The 20816-nt window shown below is 40.9% G+C and overlaps 1 protein-coding gene across 2 annotated transcripts in view; it reads right to left on the bottom strand.

The window, feature by feature from the left end:
• slc36a1 (solute carrier family 36 member 1) overlaps nt 1-20816 on the bottom strand; it is a 113757-nt gene that overhangs the window by 71432 nt on the left and 21509 nt on the right. The window contains exons 3-8 of one of the 2 annotated variants that reach the window (XM_057849917.1): nt 17725-17779; nt 17553-17643; nt 15930-16018; nt 12479-12568; nt 12316-12400; nt 152-379 (exon numbers count right to left, since the gene is read on the bottom strand). In XM_057849917.1, coding sequence (XP_057705900.1) covers nt 152-379; nt 12316-12400; nt 12479-12568; nt 15930-16018; nt 17553-17643; nt 17725-17779 — 638 coding nt within the window. Of the gene's footprint in view, nt 1-151; nt 380-12315; nt 12401-12478; nt 12569-15929; nt 16019-17552; nt 17644-17724; nt 17840-20816 lie in introns of both variants that reach the window. The other variant, XM_057849916.1, reaches the window with a different exon arrangement.

Raw genomic sequence — 20816 nt, 5'->3', positions numbered from 1 at the left:
CCACTTTAAGTGTCAAAGTGAACAAATAGATTTTTATGTAAATGTCCGGCAGACAAATCTTAGAGGCATTCACAGAATTTCGACAAATGAGCCTTACGCAGGTTGATGACGCGTGAACGCTGTAAAGCTTTTTAAATTTCGTGGTTTTTACCATGATGGAGTAAAAGTAGATGAGGACAAGGCTGGCAGCCATGACCAGGTTGGCGATGAGCGAGAGCGGCGCCAGGTACTTGAGGTTGGGTGTGAAGACGAGGAGAATGAAGGCGGGCAGGAAGCAGAGCATGTAGAGTCGCGAGTCAAAGCTGGGCACCAGCACTTGCGTCTGGTTGCTGAAGTTCATGTGGCAGTTGAAAGTTGTGGCATTGGCCGCTTCTACCACCTGCCAAAAAAGGAAAACACTTAATATATTACAAGCACATAACAGTAGGCCTGCATGATACAGTGAGGCAAATAAGTATATAGTCAACCACTAATTGTGCAAGTTTTCCCGCTTGAAAATATTAGAGAGGCCTGTGATTGTCAACATGAGTAAACCTCAACCATGAGAGACCGAATGTGGAAAAAAAAACAGAAAATCACATTGGCAAGTCTGTGTTGCCCAACGACAGCCCCAAAACATCACTGCTCTAGAGGAGATCTGCATGGAGGAATGGGCCAAAATACCAGCAACAGTGTGTGAAAAGCTTGTGAAGAGTTACAGAAAACGTTTGGCCTCCGTTATTGCCAACAAAGGGTACATAACAAAGTATTGAGATGAACTTTTGGTATTGACCAAATACTTATTTTCCACCATGATTTGCAAATAAATTCTTTAAATATCAAACAATGTGATTTTCTAGGTTTTTTTCCACATTCTGTCTCTCATGGTTGAGGTTTAACCATGTTGACAATTACAGGCCTCTTAATATTTTCAAGTGGGAGAACTTGCACAATTAGTGGTTGACTTAAGTACTTATTTGCCCCACTGTACATCATTTGAACATCACCAATGCGATGTGCGCAATAGTCTCATCGCGGGATGTGCGGATTAAAAAAAAAAAAAAAAAAATTAAAATCAAATTAAACATGCATCAGTAAGATTAGGGTATGTTAGGTAAGGTAAATGATGTTTTCACCAGGGGTCGCGTTAACCGAATATTTTCCGTCGTTGACCGATTTTTTAGAACGGTGACGGAAAAAACTGAAATCCATCCGTCATTTTGACCGGTTGCAATTCACACCCCAGACCACAGGGTGGCGAGTGAGCTTATTAATTAGCTATTGTCTCTCTTGATGCATGACGTCGTTGGCCTTATTCTGAAAAATGTCAAGGCAACTGAGTGTCCGAAGTTTCTTCAAAAAGCCCCAAAACGACGATGGTGTTGATAAAAGAGGTGAAAAAACAGGGACTACACAAGTGGGCATGCAATTCAAGTCCATGCGCACCAGGAGGAAAGTGTGAGACTACATTCAGGCCGCAGCAGGTGAACTGTTAATTTCATTGTTCCATATGCTACATATGGTAGGCTACCTAACTACTGGGGCCACAGTTAGCTGTTTTTGTCACTGCGGAGAAAAAGTTACATATTCATCTGCTTGATGTGTGATGGCACGGTGTGGATTCTCTGTTAAGCTTGTTCGGACAGAATATTAATTTAAAATGAATGAAAACTAAATACTATTGAATATGTTGAAGCGGTATGCAATGTTAAAGTGATCCTCTAGTTTTAAGACAAGTAATTCTTAAAAGATACATCTTAGTATGAGTTATAATAATTTGACATTAAATCCCTCTTAATGTTTTCGTTTTAATAAAATTTGTAAAATTATTTTAACTGATTGTTCGCCATGGTTGTTGACGTCGCAGTGCTGTGACGTCACAAATCCCGCTGCCGGACTTCTCTCGACTTCAGCGTGTCATTCATTAGCAACATCTCGTCAGTTCTTCCCTTCCAATTTGAACCAGAGCGGAAAAGTGAAGAGCAGGACAGCACTGTCGGTCGTTCACAAGACGAGCAGCAAAGGCGAAATGCAGAGCAAGAAATACCTGATGAGGCAAGAGTTGGGCTAAACTTCTGGTGTACTTGCGGCAAGTGCATCTCGATGACAACGGAGCGAGAGAGCGTATGTTGTCGAGAACTCAGGTTTTTGTCAGCAGATCTTCAAGGTGAGTTATTGCGTCATCAAACTCATTCCAATATAATTGTGTAGATTGTTAGCATCCAGAGCTGTCGTATGCTTTACATAGAGTATAGGCCAAAACACATTGGCATTCCTGCCTTTTTATTTTCTTGACCATTGACATTATAAACTCTCACTGAAGGCAATAAAACTATGAATGTGTGGCGAGCTAGGGAAGGATGTGGAGTATCAAACCACGGAGCTAATCCGCGTTGTTTTATTGACATTTAGGCTGCAAGAAATAGCAATGTCTGTCTGGCATGCGACCCGCGGAAGGTAACAGTTATTTCCAGCTGTTCCATTCACAAAGTACCCCCCCCCCCCAACCACACAACGTGCCAACATAATTTCCGCCGGTGAATTCTGTTATAACTTGCTACAAATGCACACGTGTGTATTGTGTACTTAGAAAAAAGGTGAAATAACTAAAAACGTGTGATATTCTAGTATCTTCAAAGTAGCCACCCTTTTCTCTGATTACTGTTTGGCACTCTTGCCATTCTCGCGATGAGCTTTCAGAGGGAGTCCCCGAAAATGGATTTTGACTTCAAATGTATGCCATTCCGGCGATGAGAATTTATTGCTTTATCAATGGGGTTGGGACATTTGTGTTGCATTGAATGAATTGCATTGGACGTGCTTTGATCAGTTTGAGTGGCAGCATCACTCATATTAGCTGAATACTGAACACACACTGCCTGATGAACTGACAGTAGAGGTGAATTATTAGCTTCCTCTGTGACTAGCGGTACGCCCGAAGGTTCGCCTCCCGCTGTAGCGACAGGAGCGGCTTGGGTGCTTAAGAGGGCGGCCAGAGTGTCTCGTCCGTCTCGCTTCATTGCGCGCATTTCACTCGATATTCGAGCAGGCTGAGGCTTCTTGTGCGGGAAAATAGTTGCAACAGCATTTGGTTTTAGTCTGCGCTTATATCTAGCCGCTCCGATGAGATCTTTCATTAGTTGTCATCTACTAAAATCCTCAAACGCGGTAGGAGAAAAATGGCGACAACAAAGCCTTGGTTGTTTGGGAAGATTTGCTTGTCTACAGGCATTTTCCCAAACCTTTCTCCTCTTCTTGTCAACAGGAAATTTGTGGAAACTCGCATCACTCTCCTTGTTTCCATTTGACTCGAAATTGCATCCATAAGCAGCACATCGTGGCATTTTACTTCGCGAGTTAAGCCAGTAATACACAGTTGTTGTACACACGGCTACACAATTGGAAAAATATCATCTACGTCATCACTCCGCGCCCGCAGAACATGGCGCCAACTATCGGTCAAAATACGCACTAAATATTATAAAATATTTCCATTGATTTAACATTTTATGTGTTTCTAACGACATATTTTAATACAAGAGAACAATTGTGATTTATTAGAGCCTACATGTCTTTAAAATCGAGGATCACTTTAAGAGTCTTGTTAGCTGTAGGCGCACTATCCTAGACCCCTCACTACCCACTCGCGGGGGCCTGCGCTTGTCAGTGACGTTCCTTATTCTCGCTATATGATTATACAACTTTAACATTTGTTAATAATACGCTCTGTGTGTAGTATCATCCATCGCTTTTCCTTTTTAAATGGGCACTTATAAGCGAACGCAAGAAGTAACAACGGGAACATTTTTAAACGGGCATTTCACGGGAGAGCATTTCGACTCTTCGGCCAATCATATAGCGAGAGCGAGTGGATGGTGAGGGGACCGCGCGCGGCTCTTAAGTGTCTCTGTCACGTGACTGTCGTAGCCGGTAACGCGCTCGGCCAAATGGACACACAAGTACGGAAGGTGAATTATGCCAAACAAAGGGTCACCACAATGTCATTATCATCATTTTAAAAATTTAATTGACGGGTAAAAATAGATTATGACCGTATTTTTATGACCCTGTCAGTCAAAATGACAGACAATGAAAAAGTCTAGCGCAACCTCTGGTTTTCACATACAGTGGTACCTCTACATACGAATGTATCTACAAACGGTATTTTCAGTAGACTTGTCCAAATATGACTTTTTAACAGATATCCTAATAATATTGTATAACTCCAAAAATCCGATACTGATACTGATAAACAGTGGGGCAAATAAGCATTTAGTCAACCACTAATTGTGCAAGTTCTCCTACTTGAAAAGATTAGAGAGATCTTTAATTTTCAAAATGGCTAAACCTCAACCATGAGAGACAGAATGTGGGGGAAAAAAAACAGAAAATCACAATGTTTGATTTTTAAAGAATTTATTTCCAAATTAGAGTGGAAAATACGTATTTGGTCACCTACAAACAAGCAAGATTTCTGGCTGTCAAAGAGTTCTAACTTCATCTAACGAGGCTCCAGTCGTTACCTGTATTAATGGCACCTGTTTTTAACTCTTATCGGTATAAAAGACACCTGTCCACAACCTCAGTCAGTCACACTCCACTATGGCCAAGACCAAAGAGCTGTCGAAGGACACCAGAGTCAAAATGATAACAAGAACGGTGAGCAAAAATTCCAGAACCACATGGGGGGACCTAGTGAATGACCTACAGAGAGCTGGGACCACAGTAACAAAGGCTACTATCAGAAACACAATGCGCCGCCAGGGACTCAAATCCTGCACTGCCAGACGTGTCGCCCTGCTGAAGAAAGTACACGTCCAGGCCAGTCTGCGGTTCACTAGAGAGCATTTGGATGATCCAGAAGAGGACTGGGAGAATGTGTTATGGTCAGATGAAACCAAAATAGAACTTTTTGGTAGAAACTCAGGTTCTTGTGTTTGGAGGAGAAAGACTACTGAATTGCATCCGAACAACACCATACCCACTGTGAAGCATGGGGGTGGAAACATCATGCTTTGGGGCAGTTTTTCTGCAAAGCGACCAGGACGACTGAACTCTGTAAAGGAAAGAATGAATGGGGCCATGTATGGAGAGATTTTGAGTGAAAATCTCCTTCCGTCAGCAAGGGCATTGAAGATGAGACGTGGCTGGGTCTTTCAGCATGACAATGATCCCAAACACACAGCCAAGGCAACAAGGGAGGACCTGGAGTTGCCTCACCAGTCTCCAGATCTCAACCCCATAGAAAATCTGTGGAGGGAGTTGAAAGTCTGTGTTGCCCAACGACAGCCCCAAAACATCACTGCTCTAGAGGGGCCAAAATACCAGCAACAGTGTGTGAAGAGTTACAGAAAACGTTTGGCCTCCGTTATTGCCAACAAAGTGTACATAACAAAGTACTGAGATGAACTTTTGGTATTGACCAAATACTTATTTTCCACCAAATAAATTCTTTAAAAATCAAACAATGTGATTTTCTGGGTTTTTTTTCCACATTCTGTCTCTCATGGTTGAGGTTTACCCATGTTGACAATTACTGGCCTCGCTAATATTTTCAAGATGGAGAACTTGCACAATTAGTGGTTGACTAAATACTTATTTGCCCCACTATATGTTAACCACATGAGAAAAACATCCTATTAGTGGTCCGAGTCCTTCTTTGTTACGTACTGAATTAACAATATTTGAAGCATTATCTAAAGTCACTGGTATGGATTGATTTGGCCTGCTTAACTTCCATTCAGTCATGGCAGTTTTTAATTCATCGATGTAGTATATGGACAACGCGTCCCATGATCACTCTGGGCTCACGCGGCCATTGGCATGGGACTTGGTGGGTCTAACTTAGCATATCAAGGTTGCTATTTGATGATATCGAGTGTGTGCACGCGAGTGTTGTCGGGCATTAAAAAAGTTAACAAATGCCACAGAAGTTACGTCTGCTCATTACAGCACAACACCAGCATTTGACAATCGACTTTCATAAACATGGCGAGTTTAACCCTTTAAGGTCTGGGCCTATTTTGTCTGATTTTGCATGCCTTTGAAGTTGCCTTTATATTTCAAAGAAAGAATTGTTTACGATGGCCTGGTTTGGTCCCTTTTTTTGTGACACCTTGAACTTCATGTCCAAACTGTTGTTTCCTTCACAGACCAATTATAAATCATCATTTTGGGCCCAAAAAGACCAAAAATTCCAAAATCGTTTTGTCAAAATGTTTAATATTGATGTCCAATTGACAACCAAACATGCGTAACGAACCGTTTTGAAACTTTGTAATATTTATTCAACATGTGAGGATGAACACTGAACCAAAAAAATTTAGAATGAATAGTCTTATATTTGACAATTCGACATAAACAACAGGTATAGCCATAGGCGTTTTTTGCCTTTATACATGCTCTAGTCAAAACAGGTTATATACAGCAGACCGAACAGTGAAAAAATATATACCATCTAACACAAAAAGTGTTTAGAGGCCATCTCTTTATGAGTTTAGGTATTGCGGCCCATCACCTGATGAAAACTATGTACACACAATCAAGCTTCTTGAACACACATTTATATACACAAATTGAGAAGACTGATTGTGGGGAAAAAAAATATGTATAACATTGGAAAAAAAGTATTTTAAAAAATATTTACAATAAACAAGTTAAAAAAATTTTCAGGCATGCCACTCCGAAAAGCAGTTTCGTCCTGGAATTAGACACAGGGCGACATCACACAGCCCACAGTTCCATGGGGTGTCGGTCCTCTTTCCACCCTTCCATTTTCATTTCACTTTACTTTCATTGTCACTATAAATGTACATGGAAAAAAAGTCAGTATTTATGAAAATAATAAAGTATAAAATAAAAATATATACAGCAATAAATAATAATGGAAATCTATATGTATGACAATAGAAAGAATACCATAGCTGAATATGTGCTACATCCCTAATCTTCATATAGAAAGAAGAACACCACAATTATAAATTCCTGCCTTGGATACACACAGTGCACGTACGACTTTGATCTGATATGCACATTTTATCATTATATACACAAACACACACTTATATTGCATCAAAATTAACTTTGTCTTGCAATATCAAAAGAAACTTTTTCAGCATAAAAAAAAAAAAAAAGTGAGTTTGCTTACCTCTGCTCGTCGATGGCGTCACCCACGTGTTCAAATCCGTCACTATCTTCACTCGAGGACTCTTCCGAAGAAGACGATGATGACGAATTTGGACCATCCTCTTCCTCAAGTTGATCAAAAAGCACAATTGCTTGCGCTAAATTTAGTTTCCCGTTCATTCTCAAAGTCACACAAAGTCGCTGCTCGATCCAAACGGCCGTCGCTCGCCACCTCGCTGCTTCAGAACACTCCTCCCTCTCGTTCGGTGGAACCTCGCACCGCAGTTATATTTATTTAAAAAAAAAAAAAAACATTTTGTGCTTCCACTGTGACTTCGAAAGGGTTTGTTTGATTTGTGTTTTTTTCATGGAGCTTCCGTTTTGAAAAAGGACAAGAAATGATGGAAATATAGACATAAACAAATGATCCATGTAGCGTTTTAATGTTTTTTTGAGAGGACAATAAAACTATAAAACTTAAATGACAATATCTCACGTTTTAGTTGGTCGATTGACTTCAAATAATAACGAGAGTAAACCGCAACTTTCGCACTTTAAAACGAGACCAACCAACGGCAAGTGGGTGACGTAATTAAAACGTGAGGGCGCTTCAAAGACGACGTGCACTGAGGACGCGCCGGCGCGTCCTTCGACTCTCAAGGGTTAAAGTACAATGCTCTTAATTTGCTACTCATTGTTCATCATGTAACCGTGAAATAGCTCTCAGTGTCGTCCCATGGTGTCCAGCTGTCTATTGTCAAAGCGAGGTTGTACGTAGCAGCCAAGTCGGCAACGATATATTGCCGGACTTTGTTGTACGTATCCGTAAAGACAGTCTTTGTTAAATATGTACAAGTGTGGATAGCATATCAGCTCACCCAAAATGCTTGCAAACAACGGATCTGTACGACATTGAAAGTTGAAGTTTCTGCCTTTCTTCACGGGCAATGATCCTCGTGCGCCACACCTCCCACCTTTCAGGCAGTGTGGGGGAGGAGCGGGGGTGCTAGTTTGTTTTTTCAAGGCAAAGCTGCCCCGGACATTTTAGCAAGAGAGACGACAAAAATTAATTCGGAAAATACATTTTGGGAGCTTTTCATTTGGATCGAATGTTTTTTTGCGTATTGAAATGAAGGGGGCGTATCAAACGGTTCAATATAAAACCGAGTATTGTTGCATCCTTACATGACACTACCATGAGCATTAATGAATGCTTATGACGGATGACATTTTGTGTCATCTGGCAAATTATCTCACTTTTGAATCCGAGCCGGACATAAATGGACTTAATGACATAATTTGCCAAATGACACTTAATGACATCTGTCATAGGCATTCATTAATGCCCATGATAGTAGAGGTGTGCAAAATTTCCGATTCTTAGATTATTCGCGATTCGGCCGTGGAAGATTCGAGAACGATTCACAAACATCCAAATTCCGATTATTGAAATATGCCAAGTAAAGCGGAAGTACAACACACTCAGCTCGCCGCGCGGTCAACGAGGAACGGGGCGAGAGTAGCTAAACATCATGCTTCTCAATACCCAGTCCCTCGGGTAATGCCAATGCTCAACTCACGGCTCTAGCTCAACTCATGCCACGAGATAAAAAAACACAACAACATACCTGACTGCTGCCGAAAAGCTGCTATAAAGTACGTCATCCACATAATGTAATGGTAGATATCATTTTTATAGGACTAGATGCACCATTGATTCGGTAGCGTGAGCAGCACATCTACAAAAAGCTAGATGCCTGCGTTAGTAAACGGCCGCCATCTTAAAGCAGTACACTTCCCTGCAAGACTGTTGTAGCGAACCTTCCAAGCAAACCTAATTAACTTTTTATCTAAAATACTCCTAAATCGGTAAAATATTGACTTGAATCTATCTTTAAAATTGTTTTAAAACTTTCACATGTCGAAAGTAGACAAAAGGGAAATTATGGAATAACGGGAGCAATTTTAACAACTTTAACAGTTGATTCACAACATTAAATTAATTGAATGTAGTTTAAAGCTGCTGTTACAGAATGGGGACTGGAGTTTTTTATTTACTGTTATTTTTGTATATTTGTTTACTGCTATATGTTAACTTGATACTGAAATAGTAGTTTGGTTTAGCCTGAGAGGATTTTTGAACAATTTTGGAACTAATGTACAAAACATTTAATTAAAAAAAAAAAAAAAAAAAAGGAGGGTGGGTGCATCAATAATCGTTTTATAATCGAATCGGAACCTCTGAATCGTAATTGTAATCGAATCGTTAGGTGCCCAAAGATTCCCAGCTCTACATGATAGTGTCATGCCATAATTATTCCGGTCTTATGGCAGTGTTATGACGCCGCTGTCAAATAAAGTGTTGCCTATTAACCCAAACAAATCAACAAATAAGCCGCAGGATTCATAATGAGGGGAAAAAAGTAGAGTCTTTCTCCTGGAAATTACGATATACAAGTACAGTGGTACCTCTACTTAAGAACGTCTCACATACATAATTTTCAGGTTAAGACATGCCTCGACAGGAAAATATTGCCTCTTGTTAAGAACAAAATATCAGGATAAAAAATGTAAAAATTCAGTATGGCTAGCACTCGTAGCACCCAGAGTTTAATGAACGTAACATATTTCCAGCTACTCTGCCATTGGCTATTGCCTAGCATTCCTGGCATCCAATTGGCTAATAGGGACCTGTACTGTATGTGTATATATTAGCAGTGCAATGGTTTGCGGTTCAAAGCCGAACCATACGGTTCGCCTTGTACGGTTCAATAAGTCTTTATGAACCGCGCCTTTTCGGTTTTGCAATTAATTTATTCCGAACGCTTGTGGAATGAATTGGTCGAGCTCTGTGTGCCTGCGTGTGACGTGAAGCACAGCTGTGGAGAAATTCCCGCCCCGCAAGTAAATGTCCGATCGCTGTCAAGCACCAGTGTAATCGAAGCAGAGAAATGCCCTCTCTCGCTTACGAGCGAAGTGAAAGTGAAACAAGAAAGAAACCAAAATGCTATGGCGAGCGGAGGAGTGGAGAGGCCGAATTTTGAGGAAGCACCGGCTTCTTTCAAATCTGCGGTGTGGCAACATTTCGGTTTGCCCGTGGACTGCAATGCGGAGGGAGAGAAAATATTGAAAAAAATCAAATAAAACAATTTGCAAGCATTGCTCAGCGCTTGTACCCTATGCTAATGGCAACACTTATAACATGACTCGGGCACCTCAGCTGGCATCACCCACAGATATCACTTTCTCAGAGCAGGACTACCCCGAAGATGACACCAGTGAAAACACACGGCGGGCTTCGTTAATTTATTTGCAACGCTTGACCCGCGTTACATTGTTCCCTCGCAGACATATTTCTCCAACAACGTAATCCCCGACATTAATGAAATGGCACGCAAAGCCATCGGAGATGATTTTGCTAAAGCACATAGTTTCGCCCTTACCACTGATAGTTGGACGTCCCGTCCTACAGAGTGCTACTACCTAACTGTGACGATCCACTATTACAAGTTGTACAGTCTTGGCGTAATTTGTACAAGTGAGCGCTGATTTTTAAATGTGTACGCCGTACGTTACGTTATAAAATCTGTACGTTTTTCGTGCATTACGTTTTTTTCCCTCCGTTCGGATTTTGTCACCCTTTTCGGCAACGAGACAATGTGCGTTAATACGCTGGTTGAATGACGCCAGAAAAGTCAGAGACACGGAAAGGGAAGAGTGTTTGTTGTGACGCTGTAGCTAACGCGATGCTAGGCTAGGTGGCTCCAATATTTCCTGACTGTAGCCGACAGTCTACAATCTACGCCTAGATATCTCATGCATATAGAACTACATGCGAAATGACTGACTCTGTAGAGTTAGTAAACAGCCGCCATTTTAGAGCAGTAAACTTCTCAGAAAGGCTCTGTTGTAGTGAACCTTCCTAGCGAACCTAAGTAACTTTTTATCTAAAATACTCCTAAATCGGCAAAATCTTGACTTGAGTCTATCTTTAAATGATGAAACAGTTTTAAAATTTTCACAAGTCAAAAGTAGACAGAAGGGAACTAATGCAAAAACGGGAGCAATTTTATCAACTTTAACGGTTGATTCACAACATTAAATGACCTCCAAACATAGCAAAGGTTACTATGTTTTTTTTTTGTTTTTGTTTTTTGGGGGGGAATGAAAAAAAAAAAAAAAAACATGAAAGGTAACACCAGTTACTTTGCCAAGTAACTTTTTTACTACTGTGTGTGTATTTCAGTAGTTAGTCACTACACTAGCCAAAGAGCTAAGAAGCATTTTAACAGTTGAAAATGTTTACATTTTAAGTGTTTATTTCATTTTCTTAAAAGCAAAATAAAGGCAGTTTAAGAAAAAAAAAAAAAACGCAAATCGAAACCGAACCGAAACCGTGATCCCAAAACCGAGGTTCAAACCGAACCGTGGGCTAACTGAACTGTTGCACTCCTAGTATATATGTATCCCAGCGTCCTCTTCATTCGCCCCTCGTGTTCCAACAGCTTTACATGAATGTATTAACTTTTATTCTTTACTCTTGGTTTTTTACATTATGCACATCTCAAATGTTATGTTTTTTTGTGCAATAATTGGATTGTAACATGTATTTGTTACATTTTTTGATGCATTATTAAAGATTTATGTCTGAATTTTAGGGGGTTTGGAACAGATTAGGACATAACATAAAAACCGCGTCCCTACTTACAGAATTTTCAAGTTAAGAAACTACTTCCAGAACCAATTGATTTCGTAAGTAGATGTACCACTGAATAGATATAAAAGCATAAGGTAAAAAAAAAACAACAACAACAACTCTAAACCTGGATTTACACTGCAATTTGCAACATCATCTCAAAACCATAACCTTGGCTTCAAACCCTTATAAGAAATCTTAATACAGGTTTGCTTAAATCCTTTATTTGAGAATCAATTAACATTGTGGTTCCCGTGTACGTTAAAATATCAAGACGCTGACAATAGCTGAAGCATTGTAAAAACGGACAAGCACCACCATCTACTGTCATTAGTCAGTACTGCAAACCCACTTTTACTTGTTCAAACAGGGCTCAGTGTGGCGCAAAGAGCCTGTCGAAAATTCACTGAAGTTTTACAAAATTTCAATCTGAGTTCCAAAGAGCGAAGCTGTTATTCAAGTTCACCGGTCAAAGAACACAGTGACATGGATCATGTGTTTTGTGTGTGCGTCACCTGTTTCACATTGTCGCTGAGGAAGACAAAGTAGACGCAGCAGAAGCCAAGCTGGGTGATGATCAGAAACAAATTGACTGTCCGTCTAAAAGAAGAAAGAGGCACGTTAACCACAACAAGAGTAGCATTCTACTGTACTCCTGAATATACAATTTTAACTTACTTTCCCCATTGTGAGTGTCTTCTGAGCCATGAAATGTTCTCCATGCCGTACTGGACCGCCTCGCCATAGGTCAGAGACTGCCTGTTTACCCTGAAACAGCAAAGATTTCTTTTTAGAAGTACATTTACAAAAGTCACATACAGGGTTTGTACGCAGTTCTCTTGCCCAAATTCAAGCACTTTTTAAGGACTTTCAAGTCCAATTTTCCAGTACCTCTTAAATGTTATCCCAATATTTTTTTGTTTAACTAATGAGGAAGAAATAAAACATGGTGCCTTCTCACAAGTACGCAAAGTTCTTGCAAAAATGTTCGAGAAATTCAGTAAAGGTGCCGATTTCGAACCCCCCTGGGAGGGGTGTGTTCCCGGCGTCAGTGAGCATTTCGTGGCAAACTCTAAGCACGTCCAATAGCAGAGGTGGTAGCAAAGTGATTACTTACTATTCGGTGGACGGACACACATAAGTCCCGGCCGAGGTAAGCATTTTTTTTTTTTTTTTAACATGTCCTTTTGTTCAGCTGATTAACATGGGGAATGAAAATCTTAGTGTCCGATTTTAATATATCACATGGAAGTATGACATACTCCCATTGTGATCATTCAACATGCCTTGTTTATTAGGAGAAAGCAGCGAACAGGAAGGAACAGATGAAGCACAAACAACAACAAGAAATACATTGAACGCCAAAACTAACTATGAATTTGATAGTGTTATCGTTAGCTAGTTGTGTTTCGAGTTGACACCATGTGCAGGGCCTGATGACCAAGGAGAAAGAGGAGGTGTGTGTGTGTGTGGGGGGGGGGGGGGGGGCATAGAGATAAGTGATTGGGAGGGGTGGAGTGTACACAAATTAGCCATTTGTGGTGTAGAACGCAATATTTGTGTGAATCCATTGTGAGTGTATGTTGGAATCCTATTCTATGCTGCCTGATCGCTATTCCTGACATCGAGTTTTTTTAAGCCTGAGTTATACTCCCGCGTTGCGGTGACGGCGTAGCGACTACGGCGTCATTCAACATTCAATAGTTCTGCGGTGAGGGAACGCGTTGCTCTGTATTTCACCGCCAAGCCACTAGAGGGATGTGGCGTTGTGTTTGTACGGTTTTGGGGCATGCTTGTTTACTTCCGCTAGTCGGAGAAAAATAAACAATACAATATGGAACTCTTGAAAGTAAATATTCTGCTCATCAACACTGAATAAATATTGAACATACAAATGTTGAGGGGCAGGCGACGCAGAAGACGGTTTCGAGGCGGTTTGGCCGACTTTTGATGCCGCACAGAGAGTCGGGTGGAGGGAGCTAGCTTTGGCGACTAGCTTCAAACTGGCGTCGAGCACTGCGTTCAAGGTCTGCAAAGCCCTCCAGCCCGATTTGTTTGCCGTGTCCTACAACCAGCCAGTGGGAAGCCATAGCAGATTTCTGGCGTCCAGGGAACTTCCCAAACTGCGTTGGGAGGCTTGATTTTAAGGTTATCATAAAAACCACCGAGGCACTCTCAATCAGTGATGATGTATCGTGTGTGTGAACTGTCTGTTATTGAAAATTAAAGATCAAAACAACTTTTTTGACACCAAATCTGTGCTTTATTCTTTATATACTTGAAGTGTGACACGTAAATAAGTCACAGACTCACAGCAAACATATGTACACAGTAAATGATGAAGTGCACCAACCAAAAATACGACATAAAGTGATAAAAATTTGGCAGTTTTTGGCCGACTGGGTCACCGCTTCGTGTGGCCACTCGATTCCGACCACCCACGTCTCGGTGGTTCTTCCATTTATTTATTTTTTCGATCGCCGACCTTGCCATTTGGCAATCACAATAATAATTTCTTGACGAGACTTGCTCTTCGATGATGCTCCCGTCGGCTTGGTCCATTTTTGCGTGTAGAAAACAATGTTTGATTCTATTGTACAATGGCGGTGTTTTCGCGGTAAACCGGAAACAACAGTCTGAGCGGACCAATCACAGTCCGTTTTCGCTACGTCATACGCGTCTACGCGACGCGAAGGTTACAAAAATCGAGAGGTGCGCGTCAGGCTACGGCGTAGGGTCGTAACTCGATTCTTCCTTGACGGCGTAGGTCTGACGCGGAAGTATAACTCAGGCTTTATACTTGAGTGTGTCTAATTGCACATAGTCATGCGTAAATCCCATCAGACATGTGATAGTCCTGCAGATGAGTGGTAACGCCGCGCGGGAGCCGCCATAGGGCCACAGCCCTTCCCCAGCCAAATGGGGAGGGGGGGTGGGGGGGGTTGTTCAGCACCCATCCCTCCTCCCGCAGTCCAGAAAGGGGGCCGCCGTCATCCCCCGGGATCCAGGGTGTTCCCCTGGGCCATCTGCGCCCCATCAACCGGCCTTCAGGGATGGGATGAGGGGACGTGCCATCACCCCCCACGTCCACCCCCGCCCCCACGGGTGCCCGCCCACAAACCGACGCCGCAACACCCCAACCGACACGGCAGACTGCGGGACCCCTACGGCCCACCAAGCCCAGCAGCGCAGGAAGGATAGCCAGGCAGAAAAGCGAGGGGAAGGCAGAAGCAGAAGCAGAAGCGCGTGAGAAGCCACTGCGTGATCGGACCCCCGACACCCCCGCGGCCAGCAGCCCAGGCAGAGAGGAGGCCACGCCCTGGGAGACATGCCAGGTGAAAATTCTTCTCGTTTTATTATTGCAATATATATCGCAACCCCCCAAAAAGTTGCAATGTAACTTTTTTCCAATATCGTTCAGCCCTAGCTTCTCCTCGCCTCCTAAGGACTGGATGCTCTTTTACCGGTATTGTACACCTTCTTCTACCGCTGCCGTGTTGTTGTGATGCCATTTTGTCGATGTAATTGTGACAAAAATTGATTAATTCCAGCAGAGACGTGAAACGAAACATCGCGGATGCAAAATGGCGGCAACTGACAGGAATGTCAACTGGATTATTTCCAATCACCACATGAAAACTCATTTAGTTGCCATGCGACAGTGCTGCCATCTGGTGTTGAATGAAAGAGGTATTATTCGTCTATATACTGGCCAAAAATGACGTCTTTATTTATTTATGAATTATTGTCATTGTCATCATCATCATCAGATCATCATAGACAAAAAAATCATCGAAAAAGGATCATCATAAACAAAAAATCATCAAAAAGGAAATCATTAACAGTTTCAGAGTGTGGACATTATCAGAGTGTGAATTTGTTTACCCAAAGGAAAGACAAGATGAAGACAGACAAGGAAGACGGGAAAAGTAGAAGCTTATCGGAAACCCGTCCCCTTCTCTTTATGACGCGTACAACGGACGTTATGGCCCAAAGAAATCAAGGGGATGCCGCCGTCCCCGATTGTGTAAAGGATTAAGTAAAAGATAATTTAAAGAGAATTTAAAAGACAATATTTGGGGGTAAAATCATACAAAAACACAGGAACCAAGGTGAGAGCAGAGCTTACTTTGCACTAAGATGGTGGGAACAGTCAACCAACACCCTCATACAGTGTACGGCGATGACCCCCATGCACAGCAGGCTAATTGGACCCAGCTGGAGACATGAACAAACACATACAGTAGAGAGAGACAAAAATCTTTTTCAATCAAATTCAACAACTTGCAAGCAAACATCGTAACGACGTAAAAAGATTGTTTAACTAAAGTAGAGCTGAAACGAGTACTCGAGCAACTCGAGTAACTCGAGTTTAAAAACTGATCCGAGTAATTTTATTCACCTCGAGTAATCGTTTATTTTGACAGCTCTAAGCATCACGTTTTGCTCGGACTACTTTTAATGCGGGACAACGCGCTGTCACGTGCGGAGAGGAAGAAGGAAAAAAAAAAAAAAAAAAAACACTGCAGCCGACAGCCGCCACAAACGACGCCGACGTTGCTAAATACCAGCCCGCACAATGCTACGTTGGTAACAGGTACCGTCTGATGCGTCTCATAGAGATCACATGTATGTTGAAGTAGATGCACAATGACAGACTCAGCCGCGTCTGGGCAGCGTTAGTAAACAGCCGCCATCTTAAAGCAGTAGAGCGCTAAGCGCTAATAAATAAGATTAACGTTACTGTCGCTACTAGCTCACGTAATGTTAGCCCTGCGGAGGGCTAGGTTTCAATTAATTATGACCACTGTCGATGCGTGGCTAACGTGTCTTACATACAGGCTTTAACATAACATAGAATTGTGGAGTGATGAGGGTGTAAAATAAAAACTTAATCATGCTAACTATCAATTTTAGCTCAGTAGTCATTGCTGGATAAAACACCAAGTAGCACTGGTCCCTAATGTGCTCCAATACAGCCTGTATCATACATTTATTTTGAACACTACAAAAACTCAATTGAAACACGTGGGAAAAAATCCTAACTTTTAAGTGATGTGTGTTATCAAGCGTAATGGCATTTTTAGGTAATATATATATATATATATATATATTTTTTTTTTTTTTTTTTTTTTTTTAATAAGATCTAAAAGTTTTTTGAGTGAAAGCAGTGAATTTGTCTTTTTTTTTATTCTAGTTACACTTGAGATGCAATTGTTGGCTGTTTTCAACAATATACATCGAAAATAAAGACATTGATTGACTGAAAATGGTTCAAGATTAGATGAAATGTCTTGTTTTCTCATGTATATATATAATTGCTATTCACCTAAAAATATATTTGTTTTATCCGATTACTCGATTAATCGATAGAATTTTCAGTCGATTACTCGATTACTAAAATATTCGATAGCTGCAGCCCTAAACTAAAGGCTTCTCCAAGTTTATTAAGTAAGGTTTACAAATTTGAATCTTTTTATATCTATCTGTTCCAAAATGACATCCTCAGGTCAAATTGGAAGAGGTCCCAAAGACAAATTGCCACTAGAGTGTGCAAAAGTCGCCAATTTATGTTAGAAAAAAAAATCACGAAAGTGATGAGAAGAGCCATCGTCCAATCAGCACCAGCATATTTTTTGAAGGTTCCTCGATTGGATCTTTCCCAGATTGATATGCGCAACATACAGTATTTGCAGCGGCGTGTTAGGTTAGCACCTATGTTTCACATTACAATAAAGTTTTTTTCCCCCACCACAAGGCCTGCGTTCTTCACTGCCAACGGCAGACCCAGCAGCCCGGTTCCAATGTTGCCCTTCAGCAGGTGGATCAGAGTCTGACAAAAACTGCACAAAGAAAAAACAAAGTCAAGAATTCATTCCCGCTTCACAACAATGAAGCGTTTTTTTGTAAATTCTGCTACATACGATGTTCCCGTCCGTGTCCCGATCCTCTCATAGTGACGTTGTGTTCTTGACGGTCCTGGGGGGGAAGGACACAGAGCATCCAATTCGGATGGATTTTGATCAGAGAACAGAGACCCTGCAGAGGGGTGAGAGGAAAGACCTCAACAGCACATCCCGCCACAAATGTACTCTATTGATCACGTCATTGGAAATTGGGCCCCAGCACATCATTTTAAGAGGGGAATTAGTAGTGTCGCAACGATAAATCGATTAGCTCGAGTAATTCGATTAGAAAAAAAGCTTCGAATCAAATTTTGCTGCTGCGAGGATTCGTTGAATTAGAATGGCGTTGTAATTGTTTTGAAAGTGTTTGCATTTAGTTTTATTTAGAGATGTCCCAATCGATCGGGTCCGATCACGTCATTTTCAAAGTATCGGAATCGGCAAAAAAATATCGGACATGCCTTTTTTTAATTTATATATTTTAATTAAATCGTTTTCTAATTGTATTTAACGTTACAGACATAATGTGTTACGCTATTCCAGAGGCTTTAAGTTTAAGGTAGGGTAATCAAATTTATCGCGTTAACGGCGAGAATTAATGTTTTTACATTTATCACGTTATAATATTTAACGCAATTAACGCATGCGCTGCACTACCCACTCACGCATTGTCGCGTTCAAACTATAATGGCGCCGTTTTACCCATACAGTATATAGAGCTAAAATCAATTGGTACCACGACGCACAGTTATGGTTGCACTTCCCATCATGCATTTGGGCAGAAGTTAAATGGCTACAGTATCATTTACTGAAAGCTCAACAAATACACTAGATGGCAATATTTAGTCACAATTTACAAATCCTTAAGAATTACAAGTCTTTCTATCACTGGATCCCTCCCACAGAAAGAATGTTAATAATGTAAATGCCATCTTGAGGATTTATTGTCATAATAAACAAATACAGTACTTATGTACTGTATGTTGAATGTATATATTCGTCCGAGTTTTATTCATTTTTTTCTTAATGCTTTGCCAAAATGTATATGATCGGGAAAAATTATCGGGAATGATTGGAATGGAATCGGGAGCAAAAAAAAAGGAATCTGATCGGGAAATATCGGGATCGGCAGATACTCAAACTAAAACGATGTGAATTGTTGTGAATGCCCACAGATGGATTTTTTGGGGGGGATTTTATGGGTGAAACATGGGAATATAACAAAGGTCGCGATGCAGAAATCGCAGACATCAAATTCTTTTTCATATATTTACGCCTTTGAGTCCTCCAAATAAAATGGAAGCAAGCTCTAACACCTAAATTTTCTTCGAATTTTGTGCCACAACTTTTGATGAATTACTACTGGTACTTCAATCGTGGCGATAACGTCAAAATGGAAGTGTGCTGATGAACAAATTTGCTGACCGGTCAGTGTTCACCGTCTGATGACTCTAGGCTGCGCACTGACATGAAAGAGGAAGTAAAGGCTGTCTGCTGTGAATGTGATAAATAGATGACGGCACATTTTGGCGATAGCGGGGGGAATGTGCGCTCGTGATGTGAAACCTCAACGGCTCAAGTGAACAAAACACGGTCACATGACCACGAGTGCTCGTTTTTTGTAGGCACTCATTTAATAGTGCTTCAATGCACAACTGTTTAAAGGTTATACTAAGTGGATGACTGCACATATAAGACAAGTACTAAAGTTCTTTGGGGCTATTGTGCCTTTTACTGCTTTACATACATCTGGAATAAAGAAAACATTTTTGAGAGTTTCCATGACGACTGACGTTGACAAAAATGTTTACGCTCGGTTCATCAAGTATTCAACCTTATGAGCTTCACATAAAATGTATGTAAAGGTCAATCTTCATTAGAGAAACAGTCACACAAATGGAGCCCAATGTTTATTTGTTTAAAAAAATGATGAAATCAGCAGCAGTCAGTCAGAGGCAGAGTTATGCAAGCAAGGCAGTTGCTAGGGGACCAGGCCAAAAAAAAGGGGACCCCGAGGTCTACCAAAATGTAATCTACAGAAACGACACACAGACTACTTTTCATTGTGTCAAAGTGTCATTTTGTCAGTGCTGTCCCATGAAAAGATATACTTAAATATCTGCAGAAATGCAAGGGCGGGAACTCTTTTCTGATACACTGTATATATTTTTTGCCGTTTAAAAAACAAAAGGACCCAACAGCCAAAATCTTCTATTAGAATAGTGTCTACGTTAGCTCACCGGCTGAGCTCGACCATAGAGCCCGGCGGTTTACCGAAAATTTACGGTTACCGAGATGGTTCACGATAACCCTTGTAATTTTGACCGTCGGTAAATTTGTTTTTTTTTAATGAAACAAAAAACTGAGTCTTTTCAACTCGCTTTGGCTATGTGTTATTCGATGCTTCCATTTTGTATTTTTTTTCTATCCCTGGAATCCAAGTATTCTTTTTGTATTTCTTTGTCTTAACGTGGTTATGTAATAGGTTAAAATACAGTATAATAAAACAGTTCATAGTAGGGCTGTCAAAATTATCACATTAACAAGCTGTAATTAATTTTTTTAATTAATCCTGTCAAAATATTTGACGCAATTAACACACAAATGCCCTGCTCAAACAGATTAAAATGACAGCACAGTGAAAGCTGTACTTGTTGTGTTTTTCGAAGTTTTGCCGCCCTCTGCTGGCGCTTGGGTGTGACTGATTTTATAGGCTTCAGCACCCATGAGCATTGTGTAAGTAACTAGATACATTTTGAAACTTTTTTTTTTCCGGAAAATTGCCGTTTAGGGGCGAACGGAAAATTTTTTGGGGCCGTTTGAAAAATTCCCATCCGCGCGCGAAAATTCCGGTCGTGCCGATACTTGAACGGTGCCGATCGGTGCTATGGTTCGGGCTGCACGGTGGGACCAAAAAACACGGAGAATAAGATGGAAAAGAAAAAAAAAAAATAATAATAAGTACACTAAAGTTGTAGAATAAAAATACCTTGGCTTTCCCTTTGGGAAAGACCCAGGTAATTATTGACATCAACAATGGCGGGCTAATAGTTTATTTTTGGATTGAAAATTTTACAAATTTCATTAAAACGAAAACATGAAGAGGGGTT

This window comes from Corythoichthys intestinalis, chromosome 11, assembly GCF_030265065.1.
Source record: "Corythoichthys intestinalis isolate RoL2023-P3 chromosome 11, ASM3026506v1, whole genome shotgun sequence".
Lineage (NCBI taxonomy): Eukaryota > Metazoa > Chordata > Actinopteri > Syngnathiformes > Syngnathidae > Corythoichthys > Corythoichthys intestinalis.
Note: the sequence above shows the minus strand (reverse complement) of the source record. Positions and strands in the feature narration are given on the sequence as shown.